Source organism: Syngnathoides biaculeatus, chromosome 6 (genome assembly GCF_019802595.1).
Source record: "Syngnathoides biaculeatus isolate LvHL_M chromosome 6, ASM1980259v1, whole genome shotgun sequence".
Taxonomy (NCBI): Eukaryota; Metazoa; Chordata; class Actinopteri; order Syngnathiformes; family Syngnathidae; genus Syngnathoides; species Syngnathoides biaculeatus.
In genome coordinates, this window is record NC_084645.1 from 27,749,718 (window position 1) to 27,771,621 (window position 21,904).

General features: G+C 41.2%; 1 protein-coding gene across 2 annotated transcripts; it reads right to left on the bottom strand.

Moving 5' to 3' along the window:
• Positions 1-1,190: 1,190 nt before the first annotated feature.
• On the bottom strand, positions 1,191-21,770 carry LOC133502642 (caldesmon-like). 2 transcript variants are annotated; one of them, XM_061823672.1, is made up of 16 exons: positions 21,682-21,770; positions 13,553-13,651; positions 12,216-12,344; positions 10,030-10,303; positions 9,722-9,763; positions 9,007-9,648; positions 8,693-8,760; positions 8,037-8,271; positions 7,848-7,973; positions 7,126-7,169; positions 6,969-7,041; positions 5,947-6,063; positions 4,422-4,559; positions 3,242-3,316; positions 3,109-3,142; positions 1,191-1,524 (listed from the first exon to the last, which is right to left on the bottom strand). In XM_061823672.1, the coding sequence occupies exons 2-15, from the start codon at positions 13,624-13,626 to the stop codon at positions 3,110-3,112; spliced, it is 2,070 nt and encodes a 689-aa protein (XP_061679656.1). In that variant the 5' UTR covers positions 13,627-13,651; positions 21,682-21,770; the 3' UTR covers positions 1,191-1,524; position 3,109. The 2 variants fall into 2 exon arrangements, with proteins under 2 accessions (XP_061679656.1, XP_061679655.1); XM_061823671.1 differs by having other exon boundaries at positions 9,997-10,303.
• Positions 21,771-21,904: the final 134 nt, after the last annotated feature.

A 21,904-nucleotide genomic window follows, 5' to 3' on the forward strand; every position in this document is an offset into this window, starting at 1 on the left:
CGTGCTTTATGGCCATGCCAAGAAAGACATATTTGCTGATATTTTGAGAGTTTCTTTACAAAACCTTTTTGTCAGATTTGTTTTCCTGGGTCAGTTTGACCTGGGGTGGGTTCAACAACTTTTTTTTTTTTTTAAGCTAATTTGACACGGAATAGTAGCATGATAAGCATTGACACAATTAGCACAGTTTTCTTCTGAGCAAATTATTGTATTTAGTAGTATCGGTGAGCCTTTTTTATTAAAATTAAAACAACACACTAGCCGTATGGCAACACAGTGATGGTTCAACCAGATTAGCGTTAGCATAAATTACATCAATGTCTATCAATTTATGCTAATACTAGTAATAGACATAGAGTTGCGATTTTATGTTTCGCCACTGCCACATTTAAAGCCATTTTCGAACAAGTGCGAACCCTTTCGGGTGTTTACTTTTCCAGATTGTAATCGAATGTAGAAGCTACATGTTGGTAAAGAGAAGGAAACTTTTTAACATTTTCACAAGCACTTCACCTCTTGGAATGATTACAGTGTTGGCTCTGGTTAAAGGGGAAAACCAGTGGTTCGCATTAACAATGTATCCAATAGGTCATGTAATATGTACCCTATTTCGACAATGTGATGTTAAATCCTCTCTCATTTAATAGTGTTTTGAGAAGATTTTTATTGAGAATTACGAATTTTCAGGGGCGCTGCTATTTTCGCGAGTCACATGACCTCCATGCGCGGATGTGATGCGTTACGTGTCGCAACAAAGGCTCGATTACATGAGACACTATTTATGGCCAGCGCGGATTTCTCACATTAAACCTCATCTGATGAAGAAATAGCAGTATTGGTTGATCGGGAAGACGGAGGAATACTTCCATACACAGCTGTGAGCGGCACAGCCGTGAAGTGGCTCGGTTGATCAGGAAGACGGAGGAATACTTCCATAGAGATTTGAACCTGTGGCTGTAAATAATGCCGCCAAGCGGCGGAGCCGTGAGCTCGCTCCCCGGCCGAGCCAGCACCTGGCTTGGTGGGAATCAAGCTCACGGCTCCACCACTCTGTACGGAAGTATTCCTCCATCTTCCCAATCAACCGATTCTGCTATTTCTTCATCAGATGAGGATAAATGCGAGAAATCAGCGCTGGGCATAAATGGTGTCCCATGTAACCGAACCTTTGTTCTGGCACGTAACGCGTCACATCCCCGCACGTAGGTCATGTGACTCCGAAAATGGCAGCGCCCCTGAAAATTCATACTTTGTAATAAAAATCTTCTCAAAACACTATTAAATGAGAGAGGATTTAACATCACATTGTCAAGATAGAGTACATATTACATGACTTGTATGATACATTGTTAATGCAAACCGCTGGATTTCCCCTTTAACTATGGTAAGTATCTGGTTTTTGCACTGTTTGCTAGTTTTTGTTTTTGAACTCTTCAGAGGAATGGGACAGGGTGGCTCATCCCGGTCATGTGATCGTCGCTCGGCGTCATGCTTGAAGGCAGGCAGTGAATATTTGCTGGGGTTCTAGAGAAAGAATGAGACCGCGTTAGATCACTTTTTGGGAGTCCCCATCTGTCCCTGCTTGTCCAGCAAATATCGCTGACAGTCATCGACTGTCCCTTTGTGTGATTGAAAGGTGTAACGTTGTCATCTGCCCTTTACTTCGGTCCTCTGGGTTCTATTTCCGATAAGGCAAAATGCCGACGCCGGGAAGCCAAGAACGCCGTTTGGGCGCAACTGCCATACGGAGGCAAGTTTTGAGCGGAGAAGTTTGCTGCCGCGGATCGCTGGAATGTTTTTTATCGTCGGCGTTGAGTGAATAAGCTCGAGGGACTTTAGCCGCGTTGTCGCTCGCTCCTCGCTAAGCCGCCGAGCAGTCGGTCGCGATGTGACAATCAAGCAGCTGCCCTCGGGTATGCGTAATCGACGGCCCAGGTGGCGCGGGCGGGTGACAACACGACAGTCATGTGGATCGGTTTCTTTATTGGGTACTGGGAAAGAGGGTCAAGGTGACGGACGGGTTGCTTTAAATTTAGAGTCGTGGGCTCCATTTTCAGCGGACGGCCACTCAAAAGGTTCCCAAAAGTGTGAGGCCAACGCTCTCGCCGGTTGCGCCACCTTGCCGCCAATTCCATTCCCATTTACTCCAAATATGATATGATACAATTTACTCCACTAACTGTACGATATTCACTCCCATTATGATTCAGTGTGATATGATTCACTGCAATAACGACAGGATAGATTTCACTCCAGTGTAGATATGATAAAAATCAGTACAGTTACAATTCAATAGAATTCACAATGCGGGGTGATGTAATATTTTACGAGTTCCAAAAATGACAAAATGATATGATTCACTCCAATTAAAATGAGGTGCAATTCACTGAAATTACAATGCAATCTGTTTCGATTCAATCCAGTTACATAACATAATTTATCTGTCAGGATTTTGTGATACGATCACTAGGACGATATGATTCACTCCATTTATGATGCGATGACAAACTGTATGATGAAATTCAGTAGAATTAAAATACAATTCACCACAACTATAATATTGTGCATATCACTCCAATTATAAGGCAAAACAATTCTCTCCAGCAGGGGTGTCAAAGTCATTTTTGTCGCGGGCCACATTGTAGTTCCAATTTCCCTCAGAGGGCCGTTATGACTGTGAAACCATAAAAAAAAAAATCATTTTTCGCCTCATCATATTGACACGTGAAATTTATGAATTACTTTTGGAATCAGAAATCAAGGGGAATGGGTTTTTCAACTATTGTTGATGTTTGGTACCGTAAAAACACTTGCAATACCTCAACATTATGATTTATGATATGACAATTTGAAATTTTGGTACAGATTTGAACAAGAATCACGGAAGTTGACATAGATGATTAGCCTTGATTAGCCACATAAAATCATGTGGCGGGCCGGATCTGGCCCTCAGGCTTTGAGTTTGACACCTGTGCTCTACAGTTAGAACGCAAAAACGAAATCATTCACTGTGAGCCAATATTTTATTCCTCCAACACTTATATGATGTGATGTGAAATTTTTAAATCATATCATTACAAGATAGACGTACATGATTAAGAAACTTACTTTAGGCAAACTTGCTTTTGACTCCAACCAACCCCTGCAATAGCATAAACAAATACATTTATTGGGTGGAGCTTGTTCATAACATTACATAAAAAAAAAAAAAACACGATTGGAGCTGCTCCATGTGTGTTACCTTGGCTGGCGTCGAACTCTTTTTGGTCTCCCACACGTTTCGCTTGTTCCCGACATCGCTTTGCTTGTTCACGTCCTGTGACATGTAAAAAAAAAAAAAAGGGGCAAGAGATCAAATTTGGTCATTTTTTTTCCTGCTTTAGCCTAAAGTCATCCATTATAAATAAATCTAGTTCTTGCATTATATGAGATCCTGTTAACTTAATATCAACAATACGATACATTTGGAATGCTAGTCATGGCTGTGTGTTCAGAAAGAGGAGGAATCATTGTAGGCTTTTTGTCAAAATGTCAAAAATAAGTTTAAAAAAAAAAATCTTATCATTTTCCACACAGCTTCATTCTTTTGCCGCATTCTTGTATTTTAGTGCAACAAGATACAGATTATGCAAAAACAAATTCTCATTAATTCCCAATATGTGCATATTTTGTAAGAGACCTGGTGCCACAGTTAATGAAGCAAAAAATATACAATATGATTGTATGGGGCGGGAAACGTTTGTGAAAATGGTACTAACGTTGAGAAAATTACCTATAATCATCTTTGATTAAACAGTTTGGTTAGTATTGATTATTATGAGAAATAAGTGTAGATTTCCAACAGGGGGAAATGTTGCCCCACGAGTCTCAGCGTGAGGTTAGAGTACTTGCTTGTTGTCAGGGGCGGCTAAAGATACCACTCATGAAAAGTTGACGTCGGCGGTGGCAGGTTTGGATTGGGGAGGTGTGAACTGTTAGCAGCTGCATCCCACAATGAGAACTCTGACACAACATGTGCCAACACGATGTGGTCGACGTACGTTACGCACGGCTAACAGTTACTCGTGGCTAGCTGGGATGAGCGTGTCCGTGTGGCGGCTAGAAAACAAAGACTCAAATTTCACGGATGTCTGGAGGAAAATTACGTTTTTCACTGTTATTACATTTTCAGAAAATGTCATCTATGTGTCATAGACTCGATATTATACTTTTCAATTTCCATCCATTCATCTTTTGACTGCTATCCAAGATGGCGTTGAGCACATATAGACAATCAAGCATCCACTTTCACGTTCACACGACAATTTAAGGTCAATTGACCAAACGTGTTTTTGAATGTTGAGCCAGATTCAAATCCAGAATGTCGGATGTGTTTGTTATTTACGTTATCTACTGTTTTACGGTGAGATTAGCTATTTTACTTGAGTGCGTTGCTGTGCAGAAGGCTTTGTCAGCGGCGCTGCCTCAGGTGCCGCTTCTGACGCCGCAGGTGGGGTCTTGTCGGCCTGCGAGGGCTTCGGCGTCCGACTGGCGACGCTTCCCTTCATAGACACGCAATCCTGGAGGGAACAAACAAGATACGCTGGGATCTTGACGTTCAACTTTAATTTATACCATGGCCAAGCACATTACGTAAATCAAATTTCCCCATTGAAAAGTATGGAAAGGCTATTAATCCATCCCTGTCTCCCCAAAAAACTTAGTTTGATGGGCTCCTTCTAGTGTTTTCACCCCAACCACCAGGGGGCAGTACAAAACGTTCATAGAATAAACTTGTTGGGTGATGAAACATTAAGGACACAATCGCACCTAAAATACAGTAATATCAGTTTTTCAGTTGTTTCACATTTCAAAAATACCAATATTGATGCTATTTACACTAGCCCAGCTGTGTGATACTAGCCAATCTGTGGCATTTCACACGTTAGCAATAAATAGCAAATATTGGCCATACAAAGCATGTGATTTGGTGTAATCACAACATGTAATTCACCTTGATCTATCTATCTATCTATCTATTATCTATCTATCTATCTATCTATCTATCTATCTATCTATCTATCTATCTATCTATCTATCTATCTATCTATCTATCTTCTATCTATCTATCTATCTATCTATCTATCTATCTCTATCTATCTATCTCTATCTATCTATCTATCTATCTATCATCTATCTATCTATCTATCTATCTATCTATCTATCTATCTATCTATCTATCTATCTATCTATCTATCTATCTATCTATCTATCTATCTATCTTCTATCCCTTCCTGCCTCCCTCGCTCTATCTATCTATCTATCTATATCTATCTATCTATCTATCTATCTCTCTCTCTCTCTTCTCTCTCTCTCTCTCTCTCTCTCTCTCTCTCTCTCTCTCTCTCTCTCTCTCTCTCTCTCTCTTCTCTCTATCTATCTATCTATCTATCTATCTATCTATCTATCTATCTATCTATCTATCTCTATCTATCTATCCCTCCTGCCTCCCTCGCTCTATCTATCTATCTACTATCTATCTATCTATCTATCTATCTATCTATCTATCTATCTATCTATCTATCTATCTATCTATCTATCTATCTATCTATCTATCTATCTATCTATCTATCTATCTATCTATCTTCTATCTATCTATCTATCTATCTATCTATCTATCTATTATCTATCTTATTTTGAAGCAAGTACACTTGTCCCTTTTTGTTGTTTTGCTTTAAGATATCTTTCCGATCTGCCAAACCGGGCCAGCTTTGGCTGACAGCAACGGATGACTCGGAGAGTGGTAAAAAAGATGTGTGATTTTCTTTTTATCCATGACAAGTGTAATTTTTTGGCTCACAACAGAAAGCAAAAAATAAATAAAAAAAATCAACCATTCAATGGCGCGTAAATGAAACAAAACCTCCTACCTTGGCGAACTGATATAGGAGTAAGTGAAGCTAGCACCTTATTTGCTTGATTATTAGAGACTTGGCCGCTCTCCCACATGCTCTTGATGCTGCGCGTGCCGCCCGAAGGGATGTCAGCCATGAGAGCCTTGGGGGACTTCACCTCTTTGTTCCCCTTGGCAAAGAAGAAAAGATGGATTATTTTCAATAGACAGTGCTTCTTCTTCATCTTTTCCTTTCGGCTTGTCCCGTTAGAGGTCGCCACAGCGTGTCATCTTTTTCCATTTAAGCCTATCTCGTGCATCTTCCTCTCTAACACCCACTGTCCTCATGTCCTCCCTCCCTGGCAGCTCCATCCTCAGCACCCTTCTACCAATATACTGACTCTCTCGCCTCTGGACATGTCCAAACCATCAAAGTCTTCTCTCTCTAACCTTGTCTCCATAACATCCAACTTTGGCTGTCCCTCTAATGAGTTCATTTCTAATCCTATCCAACCTGCTCACTCCGAGTGAGAACCTCAACAACTTCATTTCTGCCACCTCCAGTTCTGCTTTCTGTTTCTTCAGTGCCATCGTCGCTAACCCGTCCAACATGGCCACCCTTACCGCTGTTTCATAAACTTTGCTTTTCATCTTGCAATTGTAATATTGTTAGAAACTTTTTTTTTTTTGCAAGAAATAGCTACCATTGTACCAGAAATTATTTTGCAAGAATATAGTTGTGAAAAAAAAGTGTATATGTATATATATAAATTTGTCAACGGTCTTAATTTTATGAGAATAATGTCAAAATAAAAAAAAGTTGAGGATCTTATAAGGAAAAAAAATCAAGCTTTTATAATTCTCAAAGATTAAATGCAAATTTATGGTCCTAAAAGTTAGATCCAACTGACTTGAATGCCTTTCCATACTACGAGAAGGAGCCCAGAAATAATTAGTGGTACTCGTACCACACACACAAAAAAAGTCACCCTTGATGGAAAAAAATCTTCAAATTGTATGATCAAATGCGATATAATATTCTTGGTTGCGGGTACATCAAACTAACAGAAAAAAAGAGGGTTAAGTGCAGCGTCACCTGGATGGCGGAGGCGTACTGTTCTAGTCTGCTGCCGATCTTGGAGACGATGGGCGAGTGCGTCGCTCTGACGCTGGACCAGAGCACAAAAATCAGACTTTGTCGGGAGACTAGATCGGACACATGTGTGCTCCATCCAAACAACATAAAACCTCACCTTTTCTGAGCCGATTTGCTCAAGAATTCCGCCTTCTCCCCGATCTGCGTGGAAAAAATAACACGGCGTTAAGGACGTGGAAATAGTCAGGAAGGAGGATTAATAACCGATATGTCTAGAGCACAGGTGTCAAACTCAAGGCCCGGGGACCAGATCTGGCCCGCCACGTGATTTTATGTGGCCCGCGAAGGCAAATATAGAGTGTCAATTTCCACGATTCTTGCGAAAGTCTGTACCAAAATTTCAAATTGTCATGATAAAGTTGAGATATTACAAGCATTTTTGTGTTACCAAATGTGAGTAGTTGAAAAATACATTACCCTTGATTTCTGATTCCAAAACTAGGTCGTAAATTGATATGATTAAATATTTTTGTTCCACAGTCATAACGGCCCATCTGAGGGAAACCGGAACAACAATGTGGCCCTTGAGAAAAATGAGTTTGACACCCCTGGAGGGTCAATTTGACCTCCTCTTTCTAGAACAGTCTGACTTTTCTGTCCCTGCGAGGATTTTGTTTTGTTCTGGGTAACATCGTGTGGCTTGAAATGAAATTGCGGCCAGGGAAGAGCAATTGTTTTGGAGCTCTGTTCTGAAGTTTCTTGTCATACTTGGGGAGGAATTTTCAAGTGAAAAACTCTTACTTGTCGGAGTCAATGTTACACGGAAAAAAATTGGCCTTTGAGAACAGGCCAACACCAATTTTTGCCGTGATCGGTCACCTTGGAGGACCCTTTGGGGCCGACGGCGAACGAGGGCTTCTGCGGCTCCTCGCCCAGCTGCTTCTTCTTCTCCGCGGCCTCCGCTCTCCTCTTCTCGATCTCCTCCTTCATCCTCTTCCTTTCCTCCTACGCAGACATCCCGGCTCAGACATTTCCTCCAATCAGAGGCCCGTGCAACTTCCTCCTCACCTGCTCTTTGCTCTTCTTGTCCTCCATCTCTTGTTTCCTTTGCTTCTCCTCCTCCCCGAGGACCTTCCTCCTCTCCTCCCTCTTCCTCTTCAGCTCTTCCAGCTCGGCCTCGGCGTGGTGCTGCTTCCGCTTCATCTTCTCCATCTCCTCGCTCTCGGCGTCGTCCCGCCGGCGCTGGAGCTGCTGCAGCTTGCGCTCGGCCTCCCGGCGTTCCGAGAACGCCGGCCCTTCGTCCCTGCCGGCCAGAAATGGCGGAATTGGACAAGAGTGACATTTGTAGTCCGAACTTAGAAAAATACTGACAACGCTGTGATGTTACGAAGAAGAAATTACATTTTTTCGGGCAAATTGTTGTTGAGAGCGGAAGTTCAAATAGTATAAGGAGATACTAATGAATAAATACAAAATTTGAAAGTTGTGCAAATTCAAAGTGTAGTACGTTAAAAGAAAATCAAGTATTCCCAATTGTTTACGTTGATACGAAATTGGCAAATGCGCGACGAGCCTCGCGCTCGCACGAAAATCAACATACGACACTTGTTGCGCTCCTGTTCGTCGACGCCGTCCGCAAAAGAATTTCGCGATGTCAAAACATTTCTTTTCTTTCTAGGATTTCACAGTAGAATTTTCCTTTCATTGTCTTTTAGCCATTTTACCTCGATCGCTTGTCCGACTTGTTCAGCTTGACCTCGATGAGCGCTCCATTCTGTTTGCCTGTTCCATTCTTGAGGGGGAGATGACAAATTATAGGTACAAAAAAAAAAAAAAGTTGTTTTGAATAAGCACATATAAGGTTTTACTGTAGGAACAAAAATATTGTCTATATTTTTGTCCACATGAACTTCTTGACATTGTCTTTACTCGCCCACTTTGATATTTTGTAAATGCAGTATCAAGTACACATCCTGTACTGCATATTGTCTTTTATACTACACATTTGGACAAATGTGCATTGATCGTAATAACCAACCTCATCTTTCTTTTTCTTCTCCTCCAGCTCCCTCTTTTTGCGTTTCTCCTCCTCCTCTTTTTTAGTCCTCTCCTCAGCTTCCCTTTTCCGTTTTGCTTCTTCTTTCTTTTTCCTCTCGTCCATCTCCCTCCTCTTCTGCTCCTCCTCCTCCTTCTTTTTCTCCTCCGCTTTCTGACGTTTTGCCTCCTCCTCTTTCTTTTTCCTTTCCTCCATCTCTCTCCTCTTCTGCTCCTCCTCCTTCTTTTTCTCCTCTGCTTCTCTCTTCTGTTTTTCTTCCTCCTCCTTCCTCCTCTTCTCCATCTCCCGTTTTTCTTGCTCCTCCCTCAGTTTTTTCTCCTCCTCCACCTCCTGTTTTCGCTTCTCTTCCTCCGCTTTCCTGCATCTCTCCTCCAGCTCCCGCTTTTGTTCTTCCTCCTCTTCCTTTTTCCTCCTCTCCTCCATTTCCCTTTCCTGCCTCTCCTCCTCTTCTCTCTTCTTCCTCTCCTCTTCCTCTTCCTCGATCCTCCTCTTTTCCTCCATTGCGTTCCACTGATGGTCCTCCTCTTTCTCTTTCTCTTCCTCTTCCCTTATCCTTTGCTGTTGTTCTTCTTCCTTGTCAAGATCAGGCGCAACCGCTTCCTGGCGCTCAGCTTCAGTCTCATCCTGTTCAGGAAATGTTAGCGTTCGCATCGCTGGACAAAAAAGTTGAGAGAAAATTTCACACGAGAGGGCAAACCTTAGTTCTGGAAGTTAGTTGTATTGACACCTCCACTAAGCCCTGTCAAAAAAAAAAAAAAAACATTTTATTTAATTTTATGGAACACATAAAAAAAGAGTCTGATGCCCAGCAACTATACAAAAAGGGATCCCAGAATTTTTACATTTATTTTGTTTATTTATGAACTTGACAAAATGTATTTTTTTTTTGTACTATGTGTTGACGAAAAGTTTACATTTCCAACAAACACCAACACTGACTATCTTTCCTCGCGCACGTCATCCGTTTATTACCCCTTTTTCTTCCTTGGTATCATCGTCAGTCACCTCCTCCTGGACTTGTTTCTCCTCTTCCTCCTCCTCCTCCTCCTCCTCCTTCACTTGCGCATCTCTCATCCTCCCCGCGTCCACGTCCGCCTGGTCGATCCCGTTGGCCGCGGCGAAGCTCGGGTCCAGCTCCTTCTGCCTCTCGATGGCCTCCTGCATCCTCTTCTGCCTTCGCTCCTCCCTCTTGGCCAGGCGCTCCTCCAGGGCCTGCTCGTCATCTGCGGCCGCGATGCTCATGGCGGAGGAGCAGGAGGCCTTGTCCTCCTCCGCTACACTGCAAGAAGATTACGGAACGCTCTTTGAGCATTTATTCCACATCCTTGACCTCAAATTTCGATTCCGTGCATTCGGAAGCTCTTTGTCCTGACTAGTGAGACAATTCAGTCCACAAAGAGAACAGCGGTTTCTTGCTAGTAATTCCACATTTGCCCTAATAGTACGATATTAGTTTTCTGTCATGAGGAAGTCTTGGCCACTGCCAAGAGGGGCGTGGCCAGGCCACTGCTCACAGCTGTTTCACATTAGGACTGTAATTAGACAGGCATTTAAGTTGGAGTTTTTGTCACTGGCATTTGCCAGTTCCTTGCTTTGTGTTAGTGAGTATGCTTCACCGCATCCTGGGTTACTCCGATACTTAGATTCATAGTCATCGAACCCTGTTTCTCGTTTTTTTTGGATCCTGCTTTCTTGGACTGTGTAATTGCGCATCTCTTTAGTTAAGAATAAAACCCACTGAACATTATGCCTTTGCCTGGGAGTCCTGCATTTGGGTCCGCCTCCGTACCGCTGGGATGTGACATTTTCATATATTTCTATCGATTCCATTTGATTGACATCAAATAAATGGATTTATTTGATATCAAGGATATCCAAAGCATACATTTGCAATTTAAAAAGAAAAACAACTTTTGGTCAAATTTGTTAAAACTTTTTGTACAACCTGAATGGAGTACATGATACTAATTATCTGTGCAGGAGAACAACATAAATAAGTCAGCCTTCTCAACGCCTTATCATGTGTCAATAGTTTAATTACAGTCTCATAAACCACTGATCCCAAAGAAAAACAACCAATCAGAGACAGAGGGTGTGAGTGACGAGGTTTCAATCATTTGCCATGCACTTGCAAGCACTTTCATAGTGGGCACACCTCAGCATCTTTGCACTGATCTGTTACTTTGGGTTTCAGGAGCTTTGCTAAAACTGCGGTTGAATAGCCACCACCCCAGTAAAGCAAGGCTACGTTCAATTCTTGCTACCAGTTTTAACACAACAAACTTCCCCTTTAAAGTCTTTATCCTGACAGTTCAGTGCACTAGTAAATCTGTCTGTCTTTCAAGTTTTCAAAGTTTTTGTCACATTTTTGCCTTCTAGTATGACGTTTAGTTGGACTTTAAGTGTAATCTTGATCCTCACTAGTAGGACAAGTACATGTTACTCGTGAGCCAAGACTGTACTAGTTGACAAATGTGTGCACTATTCCTACTACTAGAGATATTATAAAAGTCTGCTATTTCCCACCTCGTGTTTCACTAGTGGGCGGCATGGTGGAACAGCTGTAAAGTGTTGGCCTCACAGTTCTGGGGTCCTGGGTTCAATCCCGGCCCTCCCTGTGTTGAGTTTGCATGATCTCCCCGTGTCTGCGTGTTTTTTTCCGGGGCACTCAGGTTGCCTCCCACGTCCCCAAAACATGCAACGTTAATTGGACACACTAAATTGTCCATAGGTGTGACTGCGAGTTTGACTGTCTTGATGTGCCCTGCGTTTGACTGGCAACCAGTTCAAGGTGTACCCCACCTCCTGCCCGTTGACAGCTGGGATAGGCTCCAGCATTCCCAGCATTGTGAGGATAAGCGGCTCAGAAAATGGATGGATGGGTGTTACACTCGCAGTGGAAGTAGTGGTTGTAAGTCAACTAGTGCACAGTTTTGTCTCACTAGTAGTAAAATGTAGCTGTCCTACTAGAATGCCGAAGTTGTCCTGCAATTGTGCAGAAATGTCATACGGAAGTGGAAATAACGTTACTAGTAAGAGAGTCATTCTACTAGTGCAATGGATTGTTTTAAAGAGCGTACAAGTACATGAGCCTTTCACAAGCTATCAAGGCTATGGAATAAATGCTCAAACATCTTTCCGTGAGGGAAGAAGTCGCGTTCAGAGTCCGCGTGATGTTTTGCGTTTCCTACTCGTTGGCGTCGACGACGTCGCCGCTTCCGGATTCTTCCGTTTCTCTCATCTTCTTCCTCTCCTCCCTGGCTCGTCTCCTTTGCTCCCGAGCTGCTTCCTCGTCGTTGTCGTCGTTGGAGTAACCCATTCTGTAAACACACGCGCACGCGTTCCACATCTTATACTCTATTGGTGTCGAAAACACCGCGGTTACTGCAAAAGAGAAGTCTGGTCTTAAAAAGTCGTAAAACAGATAGATGTGCCATGCCAGTTGTACTTGAAGTAAAAATATGATAGTAATTAAAAATTTCATGTGGAATTTTTTTCATTTAATTGTTTTAATTTAATACCACAGTCAAAAACATTTTCCTTTTTAATTAATTAAATTATAATCATATTTGTTCTCAAATACCTGCACATTAAAAATGTAAATATATCTTGTTTTTTTTACTTTTTTAAACATGAAAATAAATGTTTATATCGCTTTATTATTTGTAATCAATGCATTAATTTAATTGCATAGTTATTGAATAAGGTAAGACTTGGCAAATATGTGTAATGTAAAATTTATTATTGTATCAATACATTTTGTTTTATTTCCAAAAAAATCCATAAAACAATTATTGTCAAATCAATACCAAGTAATTGAATAATTTTAATTTAAATACTTAAAAAAAATCTTAATATTAATGCAATAACTCCTACTGCACTGTTGTTAATAAAAATAAAAGGAAAAAGGGCCTCAAGTTTATTGATACATTCATATTTTAATGAATACTTTGTATTCAAGCAAAAGGAAGGATTAGGAGACTTTATGAATGCACCATTAATTTCACAATGGTTGTAATCTTTGTTCCTTTAAATAAATTCAAATTCCACATTTAAAAAAAAAAAAAACAGCGATTGCATCTCTACTCTGTCTTAAGTGTAAAACATAATGGCGAAAGAATTATTTTTCAATTGATTGAGTCCGCTGTCTTGGATGAAAAATACTTTTAAGAAAAAAATTAAAAATGAGGATGGCAGAACTATATTTGTGCACGTTCATTTTGGAATTGATTCATCTATTATAATAATTCAACATTGATATGCAAGATAACATCCAGCAAAAGGGATTAAGAAATCCATTTGGTCATGAACTCCAAGTCAGATGCAACCAGTGATGAGAATTATCACAGTCTAAATAAAAAAGTGAGGAACCATGATGGACCTTTGTTGACACATTTGTTGGCGGTTAGGTGGTGTGAAGGATTAAAAAAAAAAAAAAAAAACCCCGCTCGAGTTGTCTGTGCCCGGAGCAACGAGAGAAAAATTGTGATGAAACTAAAACTATTGACAAGTTTGGCAGTGGACTCACTTCTCGGTCTCCAGGCGCATCTGCTCTCTCCTTTGCCTCCTCAGCTCCATCCGGCGGTCAAAGTCGTCGTCCATGATGGCGCAAAGATTTGCTTTCTCTCTGGAAGGCAACGCATGAGAAGGGGGGTGGGGTGGACGTCAAACAACAAAAAAAAATCATCAGCTGAAATTATACAGTGGAACCTGAAAAGGGGCCCAATTCTCTTTACGGCGTTTTGGGGAAACTCCAACAATAAATTATACGAGACTTCAGAATTAGCAAAAAAAAATAACCGGTGCGACACAATAAAAAGTTCATGAACAGAATATAACTACCGAGCAAAAGGCAAAATAAAAGTGAAAATTAAACAGAAAGTCTGCAGTTCAGTCCCAAAAAATAAATACATGAAATTGGCATGAAATAGAATAAAACCAGCACCAATATAGGAAGGCAAAAATGTAAACATAGCTGTAGGAAAAGTGATTCTTCAATAGAATTTCCTATGTTGAGACAACTTTAAATAATTACTACTATTTAAAATATGCCTGATGGAAAAAAAACAAATTTTTAACAACTTCAAGAAACACATCAACAAAATTAGAGCCCCCCCCAAAAAAGTTTTTTTTTTTAATTCTGTTTTATAGTTAATCAAGCTAAACTGAGTCCTCTTTTATTTTTCCCATTTTCAAGGATTTCTTCTGTCATGGTGTGACACTTAAACCATTACTCATATTTCGAGTAAAATATAATACAAATATCACAGTTCTTTTTTGTTTATCCGGCTATTAGTTTGTTCTTGACCAGTTAGCATAGCAGCTAACAGCTAGCATGTAGCAAGAGCAAAAACATTAGCATTTATTTGCAACTCTGTTACTATATTGAGAGTAATGAAAATATTATTAATTAAAAAAATACATTCTAAGTTAAGGATTTCTGAAGTACTTTTTGAAAGTTTTTTTCAGGTGCCTTGTAATCTGTTCCAGCATTGCACAAAAAAATGCAAAATATATGTTTTGACAATCGGATTAAAAGTCAGCCAAAGATGGTTGAGCTGAACAAATAAAATGATGACTTGTTACCTTTTGTTTGAGAACATAACAAAGCTATAAAATTATCTGTAATAGAGGCGTGCAAAATATAAATAAATATTATGACATGATCAGTAAGTCACTGGTGATTTTTTTTTTTTAATGTATGAAATCCAACTAAATTCTCATAAAAATGGTGCTTAAGTGGAAGTTAAATAAAACAACAATGCACAACGCACATATTATCATATTAAGCGAGTCAGTATAGAGTAAAAGCCGCTCCCTGCAAAAAATAAAAATAAAATTAAAACTAATGAAGCACCGTAAGAGTAGTCCATCTTTAGTCCAAGGACACCGGCGCGCCTTGTCGCCATATATCAAGCCGCGTCTGGATTGTATCTCGCTCCTTTGTGTAGTACAACGAATTCCTGTTCGTTCTTCTTGCAGCCACTTCAACTACCACAAAAGGCAAAGCTGCTCCTCCTGCCTTCCTCCCTCCCTTCACCTCCTCCCCACTCGTCTTACTTTTCACAACTTTTGACTCAAACATACACAACACAGTCCTGTCCCTTGCTGGATTTTACGTCTTCCCCTTCCATATGCATCGTTTTATTTAAAAGTTGCATGCCTACGTTACTTTTGTTTTTGCCTCTGTGAACTATGACACCATGTTATAAAGAAGTGGCGGTGTAGTAGTGTGAGTTTGATTCTCAGCTAGCGCCCTATCACTCAGCCACAGCTGGTCCAAAACGCAAATAAAAAAAAATAATAATAAATTTGGGTTGTGTTAAGAACAGCAGACGGTGTGAAAACTATGCCAAACAAATCTTCGACTCACAATGGCGACCCCTAACAGGACAATAAGAAATTCACAACAAATTTAATACATTTTTCAAAGGACAGAATGTGAGTACTTTTACTATTTCATCACCATGAATATTATTTTCAGTTGTCCTTGTATACTTTGCTATAATCGGAAGATGGCTGATTGGATTATGTAGATTTCTAGTCGCTGTTTCAACCGAAGTCCGACTAATGGACCTTTCCGACTGGCGATCTTAAGCTTCGCCCCCCATAGCTACATTTGCCACGTCCCACAAGCTTCCAAAATGGCGACTAAACAGAACAGGTTTGAAGGCGATTCTTTTACGTGTATTCCAGATAATATTGCGATATGTTTTTGCCTAATGCGTCAGACTTGTCCAAGAGAGTTCTACAGAGAGTTCTCAACTATTTCACGTAAGGATATGTACACGGAATTAAGATTTTGGACGGGGCGGGACGCAATGTCAGAGTTACGAAACGTTGGCGATCGATGCAAAATGGTTTGACGCCTCACAAACTTTATATAGAAATCCAACATGATAAAATAGTGGAATCGTACTGTGCATGTGAAGCAGGGTGAGTACTTTTTACTTGGAAAGATCATGAGTAATATCATTGCAGTCTTTAGAAGTGAGTTAGGTTCGATTTTCTACATTTAAACAATGGTGATGAACTCAGTCAGTATCGTAGTCACCAGATGAAAAAGTTTGACTTGGCTCGTAATCGAACCCAGTCCTCTGTCTTAAAAGTCCGATGTGATACAAATAGGCAAATAGACATTTCTCTTGCATGACATCGCACATTTACGTATCACTAACTCAAATCATCGGGATAAAATATTACACACTTCATTCAGCAGGTCAGTGATATACGAACAAAGTGAAAGTTGTTCTCCTGCAATGTATAAAGCACTGATGAAAATTCAATCAAACTCAGAGAAGAGCTCTTCCGCAAGTCTTAATCCATCGTAGACACTTTGTCAACTGTGTTTTAGGCTTTGGAAAATTAACAACGGGGCCCCTTGTAACCTCGCAGGATATCTTTCATCAGAATTGCACGTTCCCCAAGCGCATCTGAGGACCCTTTTCTTCGTAACATTAACTTTTCCAAGCGCCCACTACTGACAACCAGCATTGCTTGTGGGACAATACGGCGAGAGGGGCGTGTCAAGCCAGAGGTTAAGACAATGCGGCTATCTGATTGGCTGTTATCGTACGAGTGATTGACAGGCCGGAAAGGTCCGTTGCATCCCGCCCAGTTCGATGAAGGAATAAGAAACCAAAACGAGACCTGATCTTAATGATTCTTGTCAAAATAACCCAAGCACATTACAGTCTACGTATTCCAGTGGAGATATTGACATCATCCACTGAGATGTGCTTATTATTGTTTCCACTACTTTACTAAAACAGAAGATAGTTTATGATCCATACGATAAGAGGGCCACCAAGACCGATACAAGTGTGTTTGAATGCCGTGGGAGAGGCCTTATGAAGTCACAAACGCATGACAAAAATGCAAATACATTTTGTAAGACTGCCAAAATCAACTTCTGAGGTCCGATAAAAAGAATTTCAAAGGGACATGATGTAAATGTGGACTTCAGCACCGTAAGTGCAACAAACTTATTGATGTGCATTTTAATTACGTGTCCCTTGTTAGGGTCACGAGTGAGCGGGAAACTCTCCCCCCCACCCCACCCCCACCAAAATGAAACTGGGATATGCGGAGAATCACATTAGCCAAACTGTTAGCGGACTTTCTGCGTATGTTGTTATGCTACTAGCATAATAACGGGTTGATGGCATGACGGTTGGAACCTAAACTTAAATACCTGTACATCATTTATTTATACAATTATGATGCATGTAAACACGCAACGAATCCGAAAAACCGGATACGGTCATCTTTGCTGCCCCTTGAAATAAAAAAAGAGTCGGTGGGAGTACTTATTCTTTGACGATTGATTACTTATGTCTGGGTGCTTCGCCGCATTTAAGACTACACTTAACACTCCCGCTGTTGTGCTATATCCAATTTATAGCTCTATATCACCCCAAAATGGAACTTCCTGAACAATTCAGTCACTTGAGTCTTTTCCGCCCTATTCCTCCACACACTTTTTAATTAATCAATTAGTCCCCAATTAAAGATTTGTTTCTAAATGCATAATACATGTGGATAAACTATGTACTATGAAGTACTTAGTTGTGTAGATACAGAGTCAAGAGTTGCCCTCCCACCCCACTGTATTAGAACCCAAATGTCTTCGACATGCAGCTAGCTATGCCTAAACCTCGAAAATATCCTTTCAGATAGTCCGCGAGGCTGGTCGCTTTAGAGCGCTTCGTTGTCGATCCTAAGTACATGAGTGTCACTCATAATACAGTACTATAGAGTAATGAGGATGGATAAGTCCATCCATCCATTTTCTTTGCTGCTTATCCTCACGAGGGTCGCAGGGATTGCTGGAGCCTATCCCAGCTGTCAATGGGCAGGGGGCGGGGTACACCCTGAACCGGTTGCCAGCCAATCGCAGGGCACATGGAGACAGACGACAGTGGCACTCACAATCACACCTAGGGGCAATTTAGAGTGTCCAATTCATGTTGCATGTTTTTGGGATGTGGGAGGAAACCAGTGTGCCCAGAGAAAACCCGAGCAGCCACGGGGAGAACATGCAGGTGGGGCAGGGATCGAACCCGGGACCTCACAAATGCGAGGCCATCTCTTGACCAGCTCCTCCGGCAATATAAATATTTTTAAAAATCTGATTTGACATCCTGTATCTACAGTAGGCAGGGGCTTTGGGCTGGCAAGGCGACTTTAGAGCGCCCCGTTGTTGCGGCATGAAAAAGCTCCGCGACACCCCGGTGGGATACATTTACAGCACCAGAGGCTTTAGTTTCAGCAGGTATTTTTTTCACAGCTCAAACCTGGAGTGACGTGTGGGTGCAAGAAAGCCGCAGGACGAAGTAGAATTTGTTTTTTCTGGTCGGAGCAGCGGCATTTGATAGCTGACAAACACACCTCTCAATTGCTGAATTAATCGACTACACGCTTTACAAGTAACTCTTAATTTGAGCAACTTCAATACTCTCTTGGGCAATTCCAAGTTTCTCGGCTAGCAGGAACAGTTTGGAGACGGTCCTGAAGCGAGGGGCTTGGATGAGTTTTTGGTCTTGGTGGTCACACCACCTTCAACTCTTCATTTCAGCAATTCACCCCCCCACCCCACCTGCCCCCCCAGCAGCGTCAGCCTCAATACGCTGAGAAACCTTAACGACACACAAGGCAGCACACTTATGGGTGAGGGGTTTGCCCCTGAGAAGCGTTTACAATCGATCCAAAAGTCGCGGCAGCGTCCTCGACATGACCAAACATGGTCACCTGTGGGGGGCGGGGGGTAAAATAATCCCTGACCTGGAGACAAATTCCAAACAGTTTACATGGGGTGACATACTGTAGTCAGCGCCTATTAAAATGTTTGTGTACATTTGGGTTGGAAAGGAAGTTGTTTTATTTTTGAGGCGCGTGATTGGAGGCTCCTGCAAGATTTATTTTTTAGTTTGACATGAAATAAAAGGGGCGGCGCGGTTCAACAGCTGGTAAAGCGTTGGCCTCACAGTTTTGAGGTCCAGAGTTCGATTTGTCTCAATGTGGCCTGTGATTGGCTGGCAACCAGCTCAGGGTGTACCATGCCTCTTGCCCGTCGACAGCTGGGATAGGCTCCAGCACTCCCCGTGACTCTCGTGAGGATAAGCGGCTCAGGAAACTGATGGATGGATGGATGGTAATTTAATAAGTGGAACCTCTCTGCTGGCTGGAGAAAGACTGTATGATTGAGTAATATAAAAAAAGGGAGTCAAATATTTCATTTTTGAGGTTCTTTCAAAACCTGCACATTGTGTTAAGAAACTGGAATTTGAAGGGTTAAAAATAAAAATGAAGGGACAGTCTATACTAATGACAATAATCGTGTTTATGATTCGTGTTGATGAACAAACTAAAAGGAATGATAAAATCGAACAAGGCATTTGTGCATAATCTTACAGTAGCTTACAATGATATTAAATAAATATATAATAAAATGTATTTCTCCTTTTAGGCCTGCTATGCTAATGTATTTTAATCTTGGTTTTGGTGGCGTTACAGAGTTGGAAATAATATTCTTTAGGTAGTAGGTGCAATTACATTTTTTTTTCCCTTGCTGGAGGCCTGACAGGAAAGCGCATCCCATCATCCGGCCCAGCGGCGTGGTCGGCCTCCTTTTAAGGAAGCACGTGGCCCAACGTTGTTGTTCGCCCGTCCCAGCTTTGGCCGAGCCGCGAGGCCACGGGTGGACAGCAACCGTTTACTCTTGCAAATATGTGCCGCTGCAACGCAAAAGCGACTTTCCCCTCAGATCGCCGTGAATCAACATTCTGGCCGCTTCAAAGCATGAAAGAAAGGCTAATGAGCCGTTTGTATTGTCCATGAACGATGTATTTAAGGATATTAATGGTAAAAAAAAACAACCATTATTTGTCATAAAAATAGTTCAGTCCATTTAGGACAAATCCACGCATAAAAAAGTCTTGTTTTAATGGATTATAAAACGTCATTTTGGCTAGCTCGAAGAATTATGGTCTTCTTGCTAGGTAGGATTTGTTTGACATTAAATGGCATCCGTTTGTCAAATCCTCCCTAAATAGTGTCACTGTGAGACTTTCATATCCTCTATTTTGTTTTCCAATGAAAGACAATGTATGAAAAACATGCTTTTTTCACCACAGCGCCACCTGCTGGATGTGGTGATGCCTCCCCGTTTTACCAATACAGGGAGTCCTCGGTCTACGACTGAGATCCGTTCCGACGGTAGCGACTTACCTCCAATTTCGACTGAAGTCGGATTTCACCATTAAAGTTGGAATTTACTTCAAAATACATTGACATAATCAAGATGATGTACTTAGCATGACCACTGAGAGGTGGATGGGGAAGAAGAAGGGGAGGCTGCGCTTCGCTATTGCGACGGAACCTGGTCCTCATTCCTCTCCATCTTGACAAATATCAAAGAACCTCCTTTTGGGATCTTTCTATCTGACACCGGAACGGAACCCTTCACACGCGCAAAACTATGAGCTTTATCTTTAATAATTGTCAGCACAATCGACCGACTGAAGCCTTGGTGGTATTGTTGTCTCTCCTTTCTCCAATCTTTTTATGATCTTGAGCCTCGTTTCCATGGTAATGGATTTTCTTTTGGCTGCAGAAACATTGCTAAAAGACACAGCTTTCTTCTTCGGGGCGATAATGTCGAAAAAGGAGGGCGAAAAATGCGAAGATACTTCCGGCGCACAAACACGGACAAGCATTAGCCAGACAAAATGGCGGACGGGGACGGACGTTGTAAAGTCGAAACGTCTTAGGTCGAGGCCATGCTAACCCGAGGACTCCCTGTAATGCTAAACACCACCAAAACCTAATCCGATCTTCCCGAAATCCTGTTGCCGCAACACTTTCAGGATCCCTAAAGAGCACGTTTTTGCCATTTATTTATGAATTAATCTGAAAAATATATATTTTTTTCATCATGGCACAATCTGTTATGCTAAAACAAATACAATCTTCATTTAATTGCTACAATGTGAGGCTTTATTAATAAGTAACCCTAATTTTTTTGTCCTTTGAAACCTCCAATCTGGGCACTACTGTACTGTATTTCCAATTATTTATCATGCAGTATGAGCAGGCTCGCTTTATTTTATAAAGTGTAACAAATAGCTCACAAAAAGATGCTGGATTCCCTTTGAAAGACGAAAGAGGATCCTCAGTAGCCCAAAAACGTTTGCTCCATTCCGAGTGAACACCACACACACATACACACACGTTTATGTGGCTTCCATTATCTTTAATACCATCTAAGGAATAAACATGCCACTGAAGATGTTGTCCACAGAGGACAACTTTGCTTTTATAGTTTTATTTCCGTTCTGTCATCAGATTACTTGGAAATTAGGACAGATACTACACAACTCGTAAGATCTCATTATTTTCCTCCAATAAATCACATTTTCTCAACATATTTTTTTCCATTATTGCTTTCAGACTTCTCATCTTATTTAGTGTATTCTTTTAATTATTGTTAATTATTATTTAAACTGGTCTGTATTTATTGCTCATTCATTACTGATGCAGTCAATACGGGTAACGTGAATGACAATTAAATAAAATTAAAAATTAAAATCCAGGCGCAAGATTTAATGTTTAAAAACGCAAATAAAAGCATCGCACTGGACCACGGAGGAGACTTACCCAGACAGACAGCAGACCGCACTGGGCAGTTTCCAACTTGAAAACAAGAGCAGGGACGCGAGCGGCGCTTTTAAGTCCAACGTGGAGACGTCGACCCCGCCCGAGTGCTCCACGTTGGATTTGTCTTTTTTTTTTTTCTTTCCAGAATGTCATCACCACTGCAGAAAGTGTAACTTATGAATGACTGTTTTATTTGAAATGATCCACTTCAGATGAGTGACGA

What these genes read in the sequence shown, in the direction of transcription:
- LOC133502642 (XM_061823671.1), bottom strand. Translation starts at nt 13,626, where the DNA reads ATGGACGACGACTTTGACCGCCGGATGGAGCTGAGGAGGCAAAGGAGA. An exon ending in AGAAGAAAAAGAAAGATGAG is followed by an intron (nt 8,761 to 9,006) that starts GTTGGTTATTAC and finishes CTCCCCCTCAAG; the next exon opens with AATGGAACAGGCAAACAGAA. An exon ending in GCCCCAAAGGGTCCTCCAAG is followed by an intron (nt 7,170 to 7,847) that starts GTGACCGATCAC and finishes TTTTCCACGCAG; the next exon opens with ATCGGGGAGAAGGCGGAATT.